This window comes from Petaurus breviceps, unplaced genomic scaffold (assembly GCF_028583685.1).
Source record: "Petaurus breviceps papuanus isolate PSGF00001 unplaced genomic scaffold, PetGlider_PUasm1.0 172, whole genome shotgun sequence".
Classification (NCBI taxonomy): domain Eukaryota; kingdom Metazoa; phylum Chordata; class Mammalia; order Diprotodontia; family Petauridae; genus Petaurus; species Petaurus breviceps.
In genome coordinates this window covers 352,099-374,291 of record NW_027185755.1, presented here as the reverse complement: position 1 = coordinate 374,291, position 22,193 = coordinate 352,099, and the positions used below count along the sequence as shown (strand labels likewise).

Below are 22,193 nucleotides of genomic sequence, written 5' to 3'. Positions count from 1 at the left end.
TACAATATCCTAAACTTTCTGTGGACTACCTCCAATGGGATGTCTTCCAATAATCTCTCAAATTCAGCCAACCTGAACTCACCCTCCCCTCACACCTGCACTTATTTCAAACTTCCCTCTCTCTGTTGAAAATACTATCTTTCAAGGAGCCTGGGTTTGGAACTCCTGAGTCATCCATGACTCTCCTTCCTCAGCATGCTGCCCTCCTTGCCCCACACTGGTCACATCTGCCCTGTTTCACCTGGCCCTCGCTCAGGGCCCCCTATTGCTCTCACCTCTATATAGGAGGCAAGAGCCTCCTTATTGGTTCCCCCACTTAAAGACTCTCCTCTCCAACCCCCATACTCTACACATCTGCCGAAGTAATCTTCCTAAAGAATTCAGATTCAATGCCCCCCATCCCCTACTAAAAATGCTCCATGGCTCCCAAGAGTGGTCAGAACACGCACCTTCTTCATAAAGCAATTTAAAGTATTTCACATTCTAACTCCAGCCTGCCTTTTAAGCCTTACTTTACACACCATTTCTGCCAATCTGCCTTACTTTTTATTCCCCAAACTCTGAATTTTCTTTTTCAGAACCTTTGCCCAGAATCTCCATGGAATGAACTCCGTCCTCACTTTCCTAATTCCCCTAGATGTTAGTGTGCTCTATCTCCACAAATTATTTTGAAGTTATTTGTCTATAAGTTGTATTTCTTCACACAGTACCTATAATTTAATAAATATTTTTAAAGGCCTCATAAGTGCAAGGCATTATGGAGATACAAAACCCAAAGTACCAAGTCCCTGCCCTCAAGAAGCTTATTCTACTGAGGTGATACAACACTTAAAACAGGATATTTATACACAGTTAGCACACGACAATTTTAGGAAGTGGGACTTGAGTTAGTCCTTGAAGGAGTGTATTTCAGTTCATAAAGGATACCCCAGGTTAAAGCATGGGAGTTGGTATTCTGAACTCAGGGGAAAAAATGTGGCAAAAGTAGTATCAGTTGTGTACTCTAAATATTAGGTACAGGTCTTTTAGAAATAATTTTTATAATTTATCATTCTAATCCAAGAACTGTTCTGCTTGGAGGAACACTACACTAACAATGTCTCCTCATGCCCTCCTCAATATCTCTAACATAAGACATTATGAACTAAAATTTATAGGAGTCCTGAATAAAGAAAAATGATGACTACAGTCACAACTCAGGTCAAGGTCAAAGTTAATACTTTTGCTTCATTATTCCAGAACAATAATCACTTTGAGGCAATGTTGGAAAATCTTACACAGGAGTGATCAAAGGAAAGCTTTCTTACTTTCTACAGAAGCAGGTGCTCAGAACTAAAATGCACCAAGGGCAAGCACACCAAGACAAAGGCAGAGCCAGCTTATGTAGATGAGCTAATTAGGGTCCCTTCCAGATCAGGATTGGTCCCAATCCTACTGGGTTACACGCCTTCCACTCCCACCACATACCACTCCTTATCATGCTATCTCACCCAACTTCGTGTGTCACATGTATAGAAAATTGAGGGATAATTTTATGCAGGGTGTGTCGGTTAATATTAACAAGGCTCATTAAGCAAGCACACCTTGATCCTGGTGGCTCTTGCTTTAAATGTCCTTTTGTTAACCCCTTGATTCTTGAGCTCCTTCCTTCTGGGCCAAAATCCATAGCTAAACTATGTAGTCCCATCTCCCTCATTGGATGCTTGATCATTAAACAGATAGTGGTAGGTCAGCTCCCACATGGGGGAGGGGGCTGGTTTCTTCACTTTTTGCTGAGGAAGCAGAACAGACCTTTTCTTACAGTCCCTCATTTTGACACTGCCTGACCGAGCCACCTGTATTCCCATGGTGGGTCCCATTGGAGTAACCTTAGTAAAAGAGGTTTTTATTAACCTCTGGCCTAATCCTCTAATACAAGGGACAATGCAGCATCCTGCCACAATTAGGAAAGTAATAATGGATACTGCCATTCTTTTCCATCTAGTAACAGGGTTACTGACACCTGAATTCTGAGCTAGCTCTTCAGATAGGACAGTCAGTCCTTGCAAAGCTTTGGCTAAGTGTTGTGTTATTAGGGTTAAAGGTGCAACAAGCTCCTCCTATCATTCTGCATACTCCTTTTCTCTGCTAACATCCTATTCTCCTAAGTCATTCTGCTGGTTGCATCTAACTGTCCTGCAATTCCCTTTACTGCATCTCTAGTGTAGCTTATAAATCTCTGCTGGTTATAGTATATGAAATTTATCTAATCTATGTTCTTGTTAATAGTGACCCACTAGAACAGAGAGGACTCAAATCCAGAGGTTACCCGATTCCTAGCTTTGAATTCATCAGGCACCCCTCGAGGGACCCCTATACTGTCCAGATAGATTCGATCATCAAATGACCCATGTGGAGTCCCAGATACCCCTCTCTTCTTCCTGGTTATTGCTTCAGGCTCCTGGATCTGAGTCATGAATGCTAGTGTGAATGTTATAGCCAACTGTACTAATGCACAGGTCCCTGCCTAGTTTTCAGGTAAAGTTGCCCTGAGAGTCTTTCCTCCTCACAGTCACTAAAGGTGTGCTCAAGGATTACTTATCTGAGAGAAACTGCCAGTACTGCCCCTGTAACATTCCAAACCTTAGTGCATGACATCATATTTTCCAAGTCTAGAAGACCCTCTCCCTATCTTAGGACAGGAGGAATAATTTACAGACCCAGGGAAGGAGGAATCAATGTCCTTTGTATCCCCTTGTTTCATAGAAGGAAATAGGACAATGTGCTACGATTTTCGATTTTCTCTCGCGTGCTATCTTGGAATAGCCACACCATACATTTAAACTCAGTCTCATGTCCTTCTGTTCCCAAAGGGAAGGGTACTGTCTGTGCAGCACAACACAAGCACAAGCACAACAGCTGCTTTTGTTCTGGCTCCCACAGTGTACTCACCCATTCTCTCCAAGCATTCGATCCCCATACCCTGTTTCTATTTCCATGGTTTGCTTTAAATCGAGTATCTCGATGGTCCTCGTTTTTTGTAGCAGAAGGTCCCTTCCTTCTAAAGGTTCCCAGGTTGGACTTGTCATACTTGGTTCTAGGACCTCACAGCTAATGTTTATCCTCCCCACTGGGCCCACTGCTCCACCCTGAGCCCATATCCCAAATCCATACATTCCTACAACATCTTCATTACCATTAACAAAGGTCAGTGTTAGGGCTACAATGGTTCTTCCCTGCAGTCTTCCCCTTGCACCAGGCCCTTTGTCAGGAGGATTTTTGAGGCTAAACTTTTCAAGTCCTTATTCTAGATGTTATAGGTCGCCAACCAGAGGTCATGAACCAGATATCTGATCAAGGGGCAAGGAATCTTCTTCTGGTCCCTGTTATGCTAATATTGGCATTCTGGACACGTCTCTCTCATAATTTTGGTTCCTTCTCTGGACGTCTACCTTATGACAGGTGGCCACCACGTGTCAAATCTGGCTGTATGGACTGACACATTTCTTTTTAATAACTATTTGATGGTCTAGGATGAGATCTAAAGCATAGTAATAATCTGTGGTGAGTGGGAGACATAACACACTTACCCAGAGGAACAATCCCATGATCCCTGCCTCCCAGGGGCTGGTGACACCTTAGATAGAAGCGGGGAGCTCCTTGGCTGTTCTGTCAACAGGCTGTCCTGTCCAGTGCAATGGCTCACCTCCTAATAGTATCAAAACTTCACCTAATACAAAGATAATCAGTCCCACCTCATCTCTCAATTCCCTTACACAGAAAGTGATTCAATTCTAGTGGGAGCAAGCAATTACTCATTCCATACAATCAGGAGAATCCAAGTCAACAGCAACAGTATTACACCCAATTCCATCAATTCCCCTCCCTCCCATCTCCAGTCAGGAGTTCTTTCTTCAAAATTAACTTAAGAAGGTCCCTTCCTTGTTCAGCGGTCCATTCCTCAGGTGCCTCATTTCTAAAATATACAGATAATTGAGTCAAATTTACAATACAAGCCATTTTCCAATTGATAAATGGTCAAAGATATGAACAGGATAAGTATAAACAGTATAAAGTTTTCATAGGAAGTTTTTCAGAGGAAGTTATTAAAATATCTATAAGCATAAGAAAAAATGCTCTAAATCACTATTGATTAGAGAAATGCAAATCCAAACAACTCGGAGGTGCCATATCTCACCTGTCAGATTGGCTAACAAGACAAAGCAGAAAAATGATAAATGCTGGAGAAGATATGGGGAAATTGGAACACTCATGCATTGTTGGTGGAGTTGTGAACTGATCCAACCATTCTGGAGAACAATTTGGAACTATGCCCAAAGGGCTATAAAAATGGGCATACCCTTTGACCCAGAAATACCACTTCTAGGGCTGTATCCAAAGAGATCATACAAGTACAAAAATATTTATGTACAAAAATATTTGTATCAGCTCTTTTTGTGGTGGCAAAGAATTGGAAATCAAGGGGTTGCCCATTGACTGGGGAATGGCTAAACAAGTTGTGGTATATGAATGTAATGGAATATTATTGTGCTATTAGAAATGAAAAACTGATGGACTTCATAATAACCTGCAGAGACTTACATAAACTGATGCTGAGTGAGGGGAGTAGAAACAGGAGAACTTTATACACAATTACAGACACATCTTATCTGTGATGACTAACTTTGACAGACTGGGCTCCTCTCAGCAATGCAAGGTTAGAAGACAATTCCAAAGGACCCATGATGGAAGACTATCCACATCCAGAGAAAGAGATTACAGAGTCTGAATGCAGGTTGGAGTGAACTACTTGCTCTCTCTTTTTAATTTTATTTTTTCTTCTTGGATATCCATTCCATTGGTTATAATTCTTCTTTACAATGTGACTAATATTTAATGTGAAGGTATATGTAGAACCTCTATCAGACTGCATGCTGCCATGATGGGGGAGGGGGAGAAAAATCTGGAATTCAAAAACTTGTGGAACTGAATGTTGTAATCTAAAAGTAAATAAATTTTTGAAAAAAAGCATCCCACATAGCTTGTATACCCCAATGACTCCCTTGATGTAATATTCCCAAAATGTCTCTTTTCACTTCCTTATTTAACATCTCCCATCAGGTAAATGCCAGTAGCCTCCCCTTGTTTTTACTGCCCCCAATCTCTTTAGGTTTTCTTCCTTACTACTTGTAAATGAGACGGACACTTTTACAGGAGACAAGAGAGGGGAGAAAAATAAAGGCCTCATATTTAGAATCCTCACCTGCCACTTCCCTGGCCATTTCATCAGCCAGCTGGTTCCCCACTGCTTCTGGTGAACTCCTCTTCTGGTGTCCCTTCACATAGACCACTGCAATTTCTTTAGGTAGGAGTAAACTTTCTAATACTTGTTTTATTAGTTCCCCGTGAACCAATTCCTTCCCTTTGCTATTTATGAGTCCCTTCCCAAATTTTATCAAAGGTACACACTCCTCCCATAAGCATACTTGGAATTCATATATATAGTGCCTTCCAGCCCTTTTAACAGTCTCAATGCCTGATTTAGGGCATATGATTTGCAAGTTTGTGCTGACCAATTTTTAGGGAGGGGGCTGGCCTCTAGCAACTGGTGGCTTTCACCTTCCACTACAGCATACCCATTCTGCCTCTTCCCTCCTACTACTCTTGAGCATCCATGTATAAACAATTTCTTTCTCTTAATAAAAGGGATATCTCTCAAATCTGGCCTAACTGTAGTCTGATAGTCCACCAAGTCCAAGCAATTATGTTCCAAATCTTGTAGAGTTGCTTCCCCTTTTTGCAAGAAAGTGGCTAGATTAACAACACTGTCTGTAGCTAACACTAGACTGTCTTTTTCCATCAATATAGCTTCATATTTCAGGATCCTAGAATCCATTAATCACCTTCCTTCCCTTTGATTTAATATATTTCTAACTTGGTGGGGGGTGCTGACTTATCAGTGCTCCTCCAAAAGTGAGTTTCCTGATTTCCTCTACTAATAAGGCAATGGCAGCCACAGCTTGCACACATTCAGGACCCCTGAGAAACTGGGTCCAATAGCTTAGATAAGAATACTACTGCTTGCTTTTGTCCAGCCCATGACTCAGTTAGGATACCTAGGGCAGCTCCCTTATCCACAGAAGAAAACAAGTGGAATGGCTTGTCCAAAGTGAGTAGGCCAAGCATGGGGGCCTGGATGAGAACTTGTTTCAAACTTGTGACTAGTTGCTTCTCTTCTGTACTCCAATGTAAAATTTCAGGCTCTTCCTCCAACAACCTCTAGAACAAATTTTTAGCTAATCGTGCTTAAGAGCTTATCCAAAGCCTACAATATCCAATCAAACCCCCAAATTTTCTTAGTCCTGGCAAAGGTAACTCCACAATCCCGTTAACTTTTTCAGGGTTGATTCTTCTTTTTCCTTCACTAATTAAATGTCCTAAATATTTTACCTCCTGTTCTGTAAACTGCAGTTTCTCGGGGGAGACTCTCAGGCCTTGATTCCCTAAAAAATTCACTAACTGTATTGTGGCTTGAGCTACCTCCTGCTTCTTTTTCCCAGAAAGGAGCAAGTCATCCACATACTGTAACATCATAACACCCCTTCAAAGGTGCCCAACAATTTGTCTAGTACCTGCCCCCCAAATTGGGAGAATTGGTGAATCCATGGGGTAAAACTGTCATTTCCTCCCTGTATATGGGTTTTCCCAAGTGAATGCAAAAATATCTTCACTCTTGTCTTCTAGTGGACAAGCCCAGAAGGCATCTTGTAGATCCACTACACTAAAAACCATTTACGTTTTGGGGGAACGTTCCTCAATAGGGTGTAGGGATTCGGCACCACTGGGTGTCGCACTTGTACCATCTTATTGGTGGCTCTTAAATCTTGTACTAATCTATAGGTCCCATCAGATTTTTTTACAGGAAGAATGGAGGTATTAAAGCTAGACATACAAGGCTCAAGTAATTTGTCTTTTACAGATTGCTCAATTGCTGGTTGGAGCCCCCTCCTTCCGGGGATCAGATATTGTCTGACACACACTGTCTCCCCACCAGTCCTTAAGACTTATTATTATTGCGTTAATGTTCAGTCTGCCCCTTTACCTTCCTTTGCCCATACTTCAGGGTTAATTTCTGTTTCATCCTGGACTGATGTAAGGTTTATTTTGACCTTTACCTAGTTTTCCACCATTCTTAATTCCAATCCTAATTGTACTATCAAATCCCTTCCTAACAAATTTGTCCCTGCTTCAGGTATATATACAGTAATTCAGCCAATATTCTCTTGTCTCACCAAAAGACGGGGGCCTTCTCTATTACGGGTACTCAAAAGTCTTCTCCCTTGACCCCTTTCAACAAATCTTTCCCTATACTAATTATGGGTGGTAAGAGACAGAGAGATGATCTCAGTCCTGGTGTCCACCAGGAAGACAACTTCTTCCTTGTTCTCCCCAACCTGCAGGTTTACTAACGGTTCTCCATTGGGTCTGAAGGGAAAGAACCCCAGATCCCCCTAGTCATTATCCTTAAAAGTGAGGGAGTCACATGCTCCCCTTTCACCCACGATGACAGTCATTTCTGCCTCTCCACGTGGAGCCTGACCTTTTCCTGTCTCCCTTCTGTCCTAGCCACGATGTCCCTTCCAAACTGACCAACAGCAGTACTCAGCTTTTCCTTTCTTCTCAGGCTGTTTCATAGGCTCCTTCACAATCTGTTTTTGCTTTTCATCCTTCCTCCTCAGTAATTCTTCTGAGCTTCTCAACTCTTCTAGGGACCTTTCTATCTTTTGCAATTTCCTATTAACATCAGGCCATGTCCGAGTCACAAAATTCACCTTTAACATTTCTTGTTATTGGGTCCTGAGGATCCATTCTCAAATATTTTCTCATTCTTTCTCTCATCCATTCTAGGAACTGGGAAGGGGACCCCTTCTTTTCTTGTTCTATCTAAAAATTCTTATTTATATTTCAGGACTGCTCCCTTGATTCCCTCAATTATTAATTTCCTTAGATCCTGCATATGCCTGCGGTATTTTATCAAATTATTGTCCCATTCTGGATCTGTATTCAGGAACTTCCTAACTGTTGCCACTACCCTAGGGCCAGGGAGGTATCATCTCTCCCACGCCTCCACTGCTGCTCTCCTGATCATCCCCTTCTCTTCTCCTGTAAACAGGAGATTTAAAATAGACATTAATTCTGCCCAAGAACTGACCCAGCTGTTCAGCTGGTCCCACCGGATCCTCTATTAAGGATTTCATTTCCTTTTTAAAGTTTCTCACCTGGCTGGCATTTATAAACCCAATCTCACCCCCTCCCACCAGAATCTCTCTCAATGGGAACATTGGTGTTGTCTGAAAGGTTAAGGGGAGAAGTTTTCTACATCCTTTTAACATTGTTTTATTTTTTTCCTTAATCTACTATAGGGTCCCCCTTCTTGTTCCCTCTCATCTCCTAATGCCTCCTCTTCCCTCAAGGGTGTTGATTCACAGGGGACAGAAGGAAGAGGAGGATCATAAGTTGGGGAAATTGCTGATAAGGGATCCCAGAACTTCTCTTTCCTTACCAGTAACAATCAGGGCCCGCCCATACCTCCCTTCCAACAGGAAGCATAGTCTGATTCTTCCTGATTACAGGTGTCCTATAATTTACATACAAGTTTAGAGCTTGACCAATCCAATCCTCCTCTTCCCCAAACTTAGGCCAGAATACAGAAGATTTAAGAATCGGTTCTTTTGGCCACTCAAAATAGCAGTACTTCATCGTTTTTTTATCCTTTCCCAGGGTAAATGCACTACCCTAATTTGCTAGCATTCTCCCCAGCTGTGTCAGGGAATCTCCAGGGGTGTTCCCTCACCCCTAAAGCTTACTTCCCATCTTAGGACTTATACTCCGAAGGTCCCTGAAGCACTGGTCGTACCTAAGATTCCCAATGCACCTCTGAGGCCCCTCACCCTGGACTGGTCCAGTCCTAGACAGGTCCCCTAACCAACAAGGCAGTAATTTAGCCACTGATCTTTCCTACCTTGCTCAATATATCGACATGCATAGTTCTGGCCATCACCTTCACTGACGATCATTCCCTCACTTGCCCTGCAAACAAGGGCTCTGGAATCTTTGTTGAAGCTGAAGCAGTGGTAGGAGGGGGTGAGGAGACAGAGACCACTCAATTGGAGTGGAAGTGCTCTTCTCTGGGCTCTCTCCCACACTGCTCCCGTACTGTCTTCGATTATCTGGCCAACGCACCAGACTGACAGAAAATTCCAAAAGCAGAATCTTACACAGGAGTGAACAAAGGAAAACTTTATTAAGGTTCTCAAGCAGCAGGTGCCCCTCACTAAGATGCATGAGCACACAGAGACAAAGGCAGAGCCAGCTGATTAAGACCCCTCCCTTCCAAATCAGGATTGGTCCCAGTCCTTCTGGGTTATACTCCTCCTCCCACTACATACTACTCTTTATCATGTTATCTCACCCACTTCATGCATCACATGTACAGAAAATAGAGGGATAATTTTATGGGGGTGTGTCAGTTAGCATCAATAAGGCTCATTAAGCAAGCACACCTCGATCCTGGTGGCTCCTGCTTTAAATGTCCTTTGTTAACCCCTCGATTCTTAAGCTCCTTCCTTCATGCCAGACTTTATAGCTAAACTGTGTAGTCCCAACTCCCTCACTGGATGGTTGGTCCTTAAGCAGATTATGAGGGTCAGCTCCCACATGGGAGAGGGGTCTGGTTTCTTCACTATTTGCTGAGGAAGCAGAACAGACCTTCTTTTCTTACAGGCAGGGACCAGCAGTTTCTTAAAACCACTTAAATACCTCTAGCACCACACCCCTCAAAGGCTACACATAGCCTTTTCACTCCCAAACAAAGTAATCGAAAGACTTCTTCCATCTAGAGGGAGAGTAGTCTCCTTCCTCTACCACTGGAGGATACTCTGCCCAAAAGGCTGAAAGCTGCCTCATTAACTTGGGGTATACTGGCTAGATTTCTTTCTCAAAGAACAAGCCTTAAACCCAGTTCATTCATAGAGGACAACACTAGGTCCCTGCCCTCCTAGCCCAGAGTGAATGTAAATAGTAACTGTTTCTCTTTTGGCCAGCAACCCTGAGGGTCTTCCTCTCCCAGATGGATATCTTTTTTTGAATAAAGGGGCCATCCTTTGACCTACTTGTAGAAGAGGTCCATTCACTGAGTGGGAGTTACCTCACTCAAAGTAAGAACCTGAAGAGACCTTGGTCTAAAAGGGCCAGTGTCCCATTGCATCCTGGGCCATCTCCAGTTGTCCTGATGAATATCTGGCCACTGGACCCAGATGGCTCTGGAGGGGAAGGTGAGGCTGGTGACCTTGCACAGCCAAGTCAACTGCAGGTCACCTCATCATTCCCTGATGTTGAGGTCCTCTTTGAGGATGAAGGACAAACACAACAATGAACACCCTTCAGGAGTCAGACGAAGGCAGTGATCCTAACCGGACTGTTTTTATGTCTGGTTCCCTGAATCCGTTTTCTGAGGCCTTAGCTTTAGTTCTTGACCTTTTACACATCTTCCTAAGAAAATGGGGTTAGGTCTAGAAGAGAAGGGGGAAAAGGATTTTATTGGGGGACACTCATTATTAAGAATTTTGATTAAGTACTGACAGTCTTCAGATAAGGATGGAAAGGATTTTAGACTGGATATTTCTTATTTTCATATGAACTAAAATTTTTTAGTATGTTTCTACATGTGTAATCCAATTTAGGAACTAATGTCAAATAAACCAGGAAAGATAGCCTGGAATCCGACTGAAGGACTTTAAATGTTAAACTGAGTTTATATTTTAATCCCAGAGGCCACCAGGAGCCAGGGAAGATTCTTAAGCACGGGATAATTATAGCTGATATTTATGTCTGGCAAAATGCTTCATATACATTATCTCATTTGACCCTCCCAACAACACTGTGAGGTAGGTGCTATTATCAAGAACTAATAATAATCATGAACTGTCTGACTCTTTGTGACCCCATCTGGTGTTTTCTTGGCAGAGATACTGTAGTAGTCTGCCATTTCCTTCTCTAGTTCATTTCAAAGATTAAGAAACTGAGGCAAATAGGGTTAAGTGACTTGCCCAAGGTCACATGGCTAGTTAGTATCTGAGGTCACATTTGAACTCAGGTCTTCTTAATTCCAGGCCTTGTGTTCTACCTATTGCTACACCTAGCTGAAACAGAGCCTCAGAGAAGCTAAGTAAATGCCTGAAGCAGAATTCAGACTGTGGTCTTCCTATGAGTTATACCACACAGGCCAACTGTATGCATAGTATACTGCAGAGAGGAGAGACACAGAGGATAATGACACCATTAACAGAATTTGAATATTTATGCGGAGTGGCAGGTCTAGGGGGAATAGGGGCTTTTCTAAGCCTTCTATGTGCCAGGCATTGTGGGAAGCCCTTGATGATTATCTATCATATTTTATCCTCACTACAACCCTATGAGAGAACTGCTATTATTATTCCTATTTTACAGTTGAGGAAACTAAGTCAAGTAGGTTAAGTGACTTGCCTATGGTCACACAGCTAGGAAATGTTTGAGGCTGAATCTGAACTCAGGTCTTCCTGTCTCTGTACCACCTGGCTACCTTGTTTTTTTTACACAGAATGCTTCCTATTCACCCCATAAGCCATGCATGCACCCACTTTATTTTTTTTTAAAGCAATCGGGGTTAAGTAACTTGCTCAAGGTTACACGGCCAGTTATTTCTGGGTGTGGTGCTTAGTGTCTGAGCCTCAATCTCCAGGTCATCCCAACACTGGAGTCGGTGCTCTTACTCAATGAGCCACCTGGCCGCCCCTCACCCACTTTATTTTGCAGAAAGGGAAAGGAATCTTAGAATAATCAAGCTTTTCTAACTTGGGGGAGGATGGGAATCAATGACCTATCTCCTTGATGTATGTGCCCCCTTTGGCCAATGGAACTCACAATTAGGGCACACATCTTCACCCTCTTACAATATCATGTCAAACAGAATAACCCAAGTCAAGTCAGTAAACATTTGTTAAGCACCTACTATGTTCCATACACTGCGCTAAGTATTGGTGATAAAAGCAAGACAATTCCTGCTCTCAAGGTGCTCACAATCTGGTAGAAAATAACTCTATTCAACTCACTTGAGTATGAACAAGGATGAGCAGTTATAGGCAAACAGGGAGGCTTCAGCAACTGCTATTAAATAGATGATGGTGACCTAGAAAAGTTGAAGCAGCATTAAAAAGGGTACATTAGGGAGCTCAAAATTAGTTTGGATTTAGAGACGTGCTTGAAGTAACAGCAAGATGGACATACCTTGTAGGCTGTTGGAAATATGGAAAGATATAGATATATTATCTACATGGGGCAACTTCTGAAACCATAGGAGTGACTGAGGGTCCTCAGGGAGAATACAGAAAAAGAACAGAAGAAGGCCAAAGACCACACAGGAAGGTTTTGCAGTAATTTAGGAGAGAGGCAATCAGATCTAAAGAAAGACGCATGAAAGAGAAGGGAATAGCTGTCAGAGATATTAATGATGTAGAAAGGACAAGACCTGGCAACCAATTAGATATGGAGGAAGCAGGCAGTGATATGGGTGCCTAGAAAAATGCCGTCCTCGGAAAGAGGAAATCTGGAGGTTCAGGGAAAACCTACTGAAGTTTTACCCAGGTTGAGTTTGAGATGCCAATCGTAGTTAGGTAGGGAGGAGTCCACAACTTATATAGGGATGTGGGAATTAAATCTAGGAAATTTATTAGTGTTGGATATATAGATGTGGCAGTCATCTGCATAGAAACATTAAACCTGTGGGAGGTGACCTAGATCAACCGAGAGAGCTAGAGAAAGATGTTGAGACAGGGTCCAGGAAAAAACCTTCGGGGAACTTTGAGAAACTATCTCAAAACCAGAAACAGACTTTTGTAAGTCTGAATAGACCTGAGTCCTGGGTTTCCTAAGAAATTACACAACCTAGGATCCTTCTGTCAATTAGCCTTAAGCCCTTCAGGAATTTTAGGAATCTCTGAGAGACATTTACCCTTCTTCACTTTGGGTTGGCCAAATAAGGATAGGTAATTTGGATTAGCTATCCCCTATTTCCTTGTTCTATGTAAGCTCACCTCCCAGCCACTGAAAGATAGTGGATGGCCTCTTTGTTCCTTATCATCAGAGGAGATTTCATGCTCAGATAGTAAGCTCGCCTCCCAAACAATGGGAGAAGGGACAGCCTTGGGAGGGGGCTTGACTGCATTAGGGTATAAATTCTTGTTCAGTCTTCTGTAACACACCTCATTCTGCTGGTTTGTACCAGTGGAAGAGATGCCCTCTTCTTGCGAGAACCGAATAAAACTTCCTGTTCTTTCCTCAAGATACCTCTTTTAATTTTTTGGGGTAGAGGATTTTTGGGGTCCCCATACTCCACACACTCCTACCCACAACAAATTAAGATCATCTTTATAAAGGAGGTCTTCAGCAATGTCACACCTACTAATTATGGGTGTACTTCAAAGCTCTGTACTGGACCTCTTCTTTTTTTCTACTTTATTTGATGACTCCATCAGCTCTCATGGGTTCAGTTATTTATGCCAATGACTCCCACATTCATGTGTCTAGCTCTAGTCTCTCTCCTGAGCTTCAATCCCATGTTACCAACTATCTATTAGAAGGCTTGTAGGAATCTCAAACTCAAGTCCAAAACAGAAATCAATGTCTCATTATCTTTCTCTCCAAACCCATCCCCTTCCAAATTTCTTCATCAGTGTCCAAGGCACAACCATGCTTCCAATCACCAGGGGTTCCTAAGCCTTCCCTCTCACCCCACTTAGCTAACCAGTTGCAAACACTTGCTTCTTTCTCCATAAGATGGCTTTCATGCATCCCCTGCTCTTGGCAACCACTTTTAAAACAAGATCTGAAGATGGAAGAAACCTTGAAGATTATTTAGCTGCACCGTATTTTACATATGGGAAACCTGAGGCTTAAATGTTAAACAGTTGATTCAACATTTATGTGCAAAGCACAATTAGGATGCACAAAGGATAAGTATGCCCACAAGAAGCTTGCACCCTTACATGGCAGCAGAGGCAGCATAGTAGACAGTGCAGGAACTTTGCTCTCCCTGTTTAGACATTGAAATTCTTGCCTGGACTATTGTAACAGCTCTCTCTCTCTCTCTCCATATGCATAAACCATGCCAGTATCTTTGCCAAGAAAACCCAAATGGGGTGGGGGAGTGGTCACGAAGAGTCAGATGTGAGGGAACAACCAATACATAAAAACACACACACATACATCAGTGTGTGAAGGGGGGGGAGAGGAAAAGAGAGAATAAGTGCTTCCTAATCCAGGGAACTGATCAAGTCACTCACCTACTCAAAAAAAAAAACAAACATTCTAGTGGCTCCCTACCACTTCCAAAACAAACTTGCTTGGCATTCCATTCTCAACATCTGAGTTAACATATTTGTAAAGCACTTTGCAAACTATAATCTGGCTTTTTCATGCCCAAATCAGTTACCATTAATCTAGCCTAGCCCTCCATTGTCTGCAATCCTCCCGGTTTGGCTCTGGCTGCTTCCCACCTTTGATCCCAGCAAAATCCCATTCTCTTGGTTCCTGGGAGTCAGAACTCTAATCATCCCAGTCTCATCAAGATCCTCCTTAGACACTTCTTCCCATCACCCTGTTGAGGTTTGGGGGTTATGGGGTGCTCAAGATCCCAAAATACCAATATGCCGGGTTCTGCCAAATGAATTCAACCCAAGCCTTCTCTCAGCCAAAGAAAAGTAAAGTTTATTAAAGATTTGCCATAATAGGTAGACTCTTAAGGAGCCTAAGTATTTGTGAGCTTGTATTGACAAGCAGGCCAGAACAATCAGACACAGAATGAGTCTGGGCTAGATTGAGTCTCAGAACCTTCATGGAGTCTAGATGGATCTTATATACAGAAAGACTGTGGGAAGGATCTAGGTCTAGAGGAGGAAGGGTCTTGAGGAGTCTAAGGAGAGACTGAGGTCAGACTCCAGGAATGGGATTAAGGGTGAGAAATAGCTGAAGGCTACCAGGAGAAGACAGACAATGGAGGGCTAGGCTAGTTTAAGGGTAACAGATTTGGGTATAGATACTTTGAGAGGATCAAGGGTGGGAAGTAGCTGGACAATGGAGGGCTAGGCTAGGTTAAGAGTAACAGAAATTGGGGCCTAGAATAATAAAAGGCTTATGGCTTCAGGTAAATGTCTCAAGTGGGAAGATTCAAAGGGGCTCCCAGAGGCTAAACCCCATCAACCCCAGACTGCAAGACCACCCCTAGATCACTCCCACAGTCTTTCTGCATATAGGATCCACCTTGCCTCCATGAAGGGGCTCAGATTCAATCTAGCTCACCTAGCTGAGATTCAATCTGGCCTGCCTGTCAATAAAAGTGTCACAAATGTTTAGGCTCCTTAAGAGACTACCCAATATTGCAAATCTTTAAACTTTGCTTTTCTTTGACTGAAAGAAAGCTTGAGTAGAATTCATTTGGAAGGGCCTGGCAGTTGGGTATTTTGGGCTCCTGAATACCCCTAAAACTCAGCAACCCCATTGGGGGTTTTCTTGGCAAAGATACTAGAATGGTTTGCCTTTCCTTCTCCAGCTCATTTTACAGATGAGGAAACTGGAACTGTGAGAAATGCTAATAGTTTGGTTTCCATAAATTCTATAGGAACAGTGGATGTTGCAAAGACAGATGTTACATAGGACATGCAGGAAGGTGCAAATCAGGACGAAGCAACCCTGTCCAATTATATAGCTGGAAGAAACTTCTAAGTTCCTCCTGAAGGGGGCCCAGGCCAAACTAGCTCAAACTGGCCAGGGTCAAGGGATGGTCACTGACTTTTTAGTAACACAAATGCTTAACTAGCCTCATGCATATTGACTGACACCCCCCTGCAGAGAATTAGAGCCTCATTATCCACACATGCAACCCATGTTGGCCCATGCTCAGGAGGAGGGGACATGTAAAGTAGTACTGTGTGGTGGGCAGGTCAGAAAGATTGTAACCCAGAATTGCTGGAACTAATCCCAGTTCTAAAGGGAGGGACCAGGCAAGACTAGCAGCAGAAAAAGACTCCCATTTGTCTTAAATTTCTGTAGTATTTTTTTTCTGTTGGCAAGATCATTGGGGTTAAGTGACTTGCCCAAGGTCACACAGCTAGTGTGTCAAGTGTCTGAGGCCGAATTTGAACTCATGTCCTCCTGACTCCAGGGCCGCTGCTTTATTCACTGGGACACCTAGCTGTGCCCTCTTATTCTTTTGAAAGAGACTACCCATTTATCTGTTTGTTCCTAGACAAAGTATATTTCTCACAGAGCTAACAGAGTTAAGGGACTTGCCCAGGGTCACATCTGAACTCAGATCTTCCTGATTGCAGACCCCTGCTGTGTCCACTCCACCACCCTGCTGCCCTCTGCAAACTTTGTAGCCTTCCGTAAATACCGGTCACTTTCCTACAATCCTGCCCAGCCTCTCCAGCCCACTTTCTTTCTCGCCTGTGTTGGGGCACTCTGGATGACTTTCTAAGTCAGTTCCAGCTTGGATAGACTTCCTGGCGCCGGCCCGGCAGGTATTGGGGCTACTCGAATATAACAGCCAGTGCCTTCAAGGAGAAACAGCAGGGGCCCGGTAAATAATCACCAGGTGGGAGGGGCGGGGCCCCAGCAAAGCCTGGAGGAGTCAAGGCCGGGAGAAATGGAGGAAGCAGCGTTAGTAGGGGAGCTTCGCTGTGGGGACCCCCCCCCCAGAGCATGCATGTCTCCCCAGGGGCTGCAGCCTCCCGCGGCTCCCCCTCCCGCCCTGGCCAGGCCCAGCATTCCTCACGGCTCGTTACCTGGCTCCGGCATCCCGGCCCGGGCCCCACCTTCCGCAGAAGGCAGCACGTGGTTTGAGCCTCGGAAGGAAGCGAGAGGGCCTTAGAACTCACCCGAGCCAGGCTGGGCCCCTCTCGGCGGGGGGCTGTCTAGCCACAGTCACAGTGGGCGGTGCCGCGCGCGGCCCGGCTCTCCCCGGGCCGGACTCCGCTGCCTCCGCGCCGGAGCAGTCCAGGGAGCAGCCGCAGCTCGGCCTTTCCCGCCCAACTGTGAGCACCACGCACGCCTACCGACGCTCACGGTTTTGCGCGCGCGTGTGTATTTATGTGTGTGCGTGTGCGCGGCGTGCACGCGCACCCTGGTGGTTCCCCCTCCCCCTCTTGCATCTCTGGGAAAAGAGATAAAAAAGATTTAGTTATCTTGTGCGCAGACGCAAACTCCACGGGTCCGGAGGTGGGGGCATCTCCTCTCCCTTAGTAAAGAAGACCCTAGCTTTCAGCTACTTTCGGAGACGAGGACTCGGCTGTTGTTGGTTCAGACTCTGGACAAGTGGCGGGTGCGCAGGCGCGGGACTCCCCGGTTGAAAGCCGGGGAGCCAGGGCCGGCGCGTTGCCTTGTGGGAGGGCTTAAGGGAGCAAAATGGCGGACCTGGCGAACGAAGGTAGGAGAAGGGCCGCCCGGGGCAGCTGGCGGGGAGAGAGGTCCGAGGGCCGTTGGCCTGAGGAATGGAAATCCAGGGTGCAGGGACTCTTCCCGCTAAAGGAAAATGGTCCCGGGGCTCTAAGTAGGCGAGCTGGCTGCGGTGGCGGGCGTCGCGGGCCTCCCCCTCCCCCCGGCCCCCGGCCGAGGCCCGGGCAGTCCCCACTCTCAGCCCTGGGGGCCGGGGCCTGCCTCTTCAGCTCCCCGGCCTGGAGCTTCCCCCGCTTCGCTACCCCCAGCCCCCGTGTCCTCGGGAGAGGCTCGGTCCGTTGGACCAGAGGCGCGGCCCCGGGACGCCCCGGGTTCCAATGTAAACACGCCCCGGACCGCCCCACCGCCCTCGGCGACCCGGCCGAGGAGGCCCGCCCCCCTAAACTTTGTCGCTCCAGGGGGTGCCCTTCGCCGGCCGTAGCTCGCCGCTGCCACCCCCGTCGTCCGCTCCGCTGTCTCTGCCCTACTTGGCCCCTGCCCTCCGTGCCTGTCACCGCCTCTCCTTTCACAGTTCTCTCTTAGGGCGAGAGCGGCGAGCGAGCGGCGTTTGCCGGCCGGGGCCTCGGGCCTTCCCTTCGCGGCCGCCTCGGCGTGTTCCGGTACAGCCTTCATGTGTTGCCGCCCTCGCTCTCTTCCCTTGAGCCTCCTGGTGGCTCGCTCGGCCCTACCCCCCCCCCCTCCCCCCCCCCCCCGGTGTGCCCTGTGGCCGGCCGGCCGTTCCCTGCTTGTGGGGCTTCGGCGAGCGGCGTCCTCCCTCCTGCCCCGCTGGACCTCGAGGGAGAAACGCCCATTGACTGGGCTCCTTCTGCACTTTGGAGTGAGACGAGACATAAGGACTTGGGTCCGAGATACTTGGAAGTATCTCCTTAACCTTTTTGTTACTCCTCCGGAGGTTACACTCCCGAGTTCGCCAGAGGAGGCTTCCGGTGTTTTAGGACTGATGTCTACTTAAGCGGTGTTATAAGTGATTGAGGGAATCATAACTCCTAGGTAATATTTTTAGCTTCCTTGTATTTTTAGTATGGGATCCTGCACGGGCCATCAGACTTGCCTTACTACAAACTCCAGCATGAATAGCTTTACCTTGCTAAGGTGAAAAATGCTGAGAGAAAAGAGAAAACAAGCATTACAAAAAGACTGGCCCAAAACAAGGTTAAACATAGGAAAATAGTTTCTTGAAGATGTTAATGAGAGAAAATAAAGGTTTAAAGGACACATCTGAACACTGGCAAAAAATTTGGCCTTTTAGTACTTTCCTGAAAGTAGAAATGAAATGGGAATAGAAATAGACAAAGAGAATGCAGACAGAAGACTTTAAACTTCACAGATTTAAAAAAAAACTATTTAATGAGTTGCTACTGCATATGAAACAGGTAGGTATAAATTGGGTAAATATGATAATATTTTTAGAGTTAAAGAAAATTAAAGGAAACTTAATTAAATTAATTAAAGAAACTTAAAGAAAATTCTGACTTATGTCATCCTAGTATTCCATCCAGCCCAGAATTCATACTCAACCACCCAAAATCTCTTGAAGGTGACACCAAAGGGACATTTTTTTCCAGAGGGAATAACTACCATGCTCCCTTTCAAGGGTTTGCACTAGATTAAGTTGATCACTAACTTGCCATGATAATTCACAGTTTAGATATTCTTCATAACCTTACCTAAACCCTTTTTTAATCCATTTGCTTTTTCAGCCTTTAGCTCTTGGGATGAGTTCCATAGATTTTTTATCTGGAAAATGGGGCTTCATATTTTGTGGCCTAAACTGGCCTAACCTTTTTTTTCTATGAGGTTCCAAGAATGGGGATTCTCTAGTTTAGAATTTGATGAACAAATTCCCATTTACTCTATCCATGAACTCCAGTAAATCCATGCTTACCTGTGTAATTTTATGGACTTTGATCATTTCATGTCTTAGCCTTTATTCACACAAAGTTATTTTAGTAGTATATTCTCATAAGGTTCTCCATTCCCTTGATCATTTTAGTTCCCTTTTTCTAGTTGTTCTATAGTGATGACCAGAGTTACAGGAAGTCCAGCCAATTTGGGTGAATCTGCACCATAATTCTCCATTCCAAAAGAGTAGGATAATGCATTCTGGTTTGTTTCCAGTACCCTGCCTGATCCAGCACCTAGCAGGATGCTTGACACCAAAAAGGCATCTAATATTTGTTAAGTTGTTGATGCCTAGCAGTTTTTCTGACCATTATGACAATCATAGGATACTGGGATATTGTCTTAAGGGAATAATCTATAGTAATTTGGTTGTTTACTGGTAACTCACAGCTTCTCATTGAAGAAGCGTTATAGTACAGTAGAAAGTGCACTGGGTTCAATTCTGGATCTGCCACTTCTACCTGTACTTGGTCAAGGTACTAAATTTACTTTTCTGGACCTCAGTTTCTTCATCTAGAAAATGAAGGGGTGGGACAAAATGACTGCTACAGTCTTTTCAAGCCCTAATTGATCCTAAGTAGAGTTCAGGTTATTTTCCTTTAAATATGATTCCATATACTTGTATGTACTGGCTCATGTGCCATTCTCTGCTGACTTATATAGCTTGGTTGGGATCTTTCTGCCTTTTATATAGTACCTCAGTAATTCACAATCAAGCGTACCCTAAACTCTTTAGGTTACCCATCTCAGACTACTTATTTTGAATTAAAAATTGATTGCTGGGATTTATTATATCATTGGCAAATATGAAAGGATCAGGGAAATGGATTTGAACTCTTTCGTGGATTCAGGATCCTGGGATTAATATTTTCCCATGAAATTTAAGTCAGTTTGTTAGTTAATACTTATGAGATTTAGGAAATAGTGTGGTATAGTAGCCAGTAGGTTTAGAGTCAAGAGTACTAGAGTTCGAATCCCAACTTCTCTCTGTGACATTGGACAGAATTTCACCTCTCTGAGCTTTAGTTCTCATATCAATAAAATGACAGGGTTGTACTAAGTTAAGTTACTTCTGAGTTTCATTCCAGCTCTAAATCCTTTGACTTTATAGTGATCTAAGCACTATACATAGAACTACAATAAGCTATTATTTTTGTCTCCAAAAATGTTTACTCTTTGGGGTTTACTCTTGAAGGTTCATTTCACCTTAAATCCTTTTAAGGTTAATTTCATGGGAATGAGACAGGGGACATGCAGAAATGATTCTAACGTGAACAATGAGAAAAATTGTCAAGAGCTGATAATAATCATGAACTGAATACTAAGACCTAGAGGAATCACCATGTTTCATGGATTTTACATAACAAATTTTATTGCTTCAACCCATTTTGGTTAAAAATTGGAAGACTTGTGTAAAAGAAAAAGTATAAATTATTGAAATCTACAAATTAAGAAGAACTTATTGTTAAGTCTCACTCTGCCAAACATAGGGTACAACACAGTTGGTTACTTTGTTTTCCCTCATTTTTTTCCATGTATTTGGCAAACATTGAGTACTCACTATATGCAAAAACCTTGTTCTTGTGGAGGTGTCATAAAGATGATTGAGACAGAAGTTCCTCTCCAGTCTCAGTGTACTAAGTAATGAGATACTAATGAAAAATGAAAAAGAAGACTCTTGGGGTGATTGTTGGACCACTGGATGAAAGAGGAAGAAACTTGATTCGTGTCCTGGGTCATCAACTAGTCAGTTGACAGCCCATTGTATGAAGAACACTGTAGGGAAGAAGACTGGGTCTGTTCTTGAGGCCTTATAATTTAGTGAGAGAGGAACTAAAGAAATGGAAATATAAGAAGACAAGTCAATACTTTTAAAAAGGGACCTTTCCAAAATATGGAGGTAGCACAATGTAATGGTCATTGTTGAATTTGGAGTTACAGAATCCTGGTTTAAATCTGAGTTTTGTCACTTAACATGACCTTGGGCATTTCACTTAACTTCCCTGGATATCAGTTTCTTCATCTGTAAAATGAAAGGATTGAAATAGACATCCTTTAAGGTGCAATTCTACCTTTTACCTCTAAAGTTATGATCCGGTCACTGAGAAAACATCATCTAATAGCCCATATACAACTTTATTATTTCTGTGAAATTTTTTTGAGAATTGTCTGTGTACACAATATGTTCTAGATCAGGTGTGTCAAATGCCTGCAAGACTATTGAGTGTAACCCACCAGATTATATAAATTAGGTAATGTTTAGCAAGATAAAAATACAGTATAACATAGATGATGTTAATTTGTATTTTTCCAAGTCAGTATGTGACTAGGGGATCTGTTTCTATTTGAGTTTGACACAGCTGTCCTATGATGCAAATAGGAGAGGAACAGGCTTTCCCAGATGGTTTTCTACAGCACACTGTATCTTCACTGTCACATAGTTGACTGAGGTATAATGAATACCTCCTTGTGTGTTCAAAACAAAAATGTAACTGGTAACACATGGTTAGCTGGAAACCAGCTAAAAACTTCCCACTAGCCACATTTTTCTCCTTGTATTAAACCATTAGGAAAATGAAGAAAATTATTAAATTACCCATCAAATAAATCCTTATAAGAATTTGTTACCAAAAAAAGAAAATCCAAACTGTGTTCTGATTTTAGTACACTTTCTCAGCATACTCTCTCATGCCTTCTAGAGGATTGCATAGTAATTGTTCCTAATTACGACCCTGAAGTACTAAAGGATTTTTAATTGCCAAACA

At 43.7% G+C, this 22,193-nt stretch overlaps 1 protein-coding gene and 1 long non-coding RNA gene across 22 annotated transcripts in view; one reads left to right on the top strand and one right to left on the bottom strand.

Annotated features, from left to right (window-relative positions):
• The window catches only part of LOC138157342 (uncharacterized), an 86,905-nt gene extending 69,763 nt beyond the window's left edge, over positions 1–17,142 (bottom strand). Inside the window, exons 1-2 of one of the 6 annotated variants that reach the window (XR_011167370.1) lie at positions 16,857–17,142; positions 12,129–12,205 (exon numbers count right to left, since the gene is read on the bottom strand). This is a non-coding gene — a long non-coding RNA (uncharacterized lncRNA). The remainder of the gene's footprint in view (positions 1–12,128; positions 12,206–16,856) is intronic. The other 5 variants (XR_011167369.1, XR_011167372.1, XR_011167371.1 and 2 more) reach the window with 5 other exon arrangements.
• Positions 1–22,193, top strand: part of RANBP3 (RAN binding protein 3) — a 138,221-nt gene that overhangs the window by 22,405 nt on the left and 93,623 nt on the right. For 13 of the 16 annotated variants that reach the window (XM_069082849.1, XM_069082863.1, XM_069082862.1 and 10 more), the window contains exon 1: positions 17,333–17,497. In XM_069082849.1, the coding sequence (XP_068938950.1) occupies positions 17,476–17,497 (22 nt within the window). In that variant the 5' untranslated portion in view covers positions 17,333–17,475. Of the gene's footprint in view, positions 1–17,332; positions 17,498–22,193 lie in introns of those variants that run through there. The other 3 variants (XM_069082860.1, XM_069082856.1, XM_069082848.1) reach the window with 1 other exon arrangement.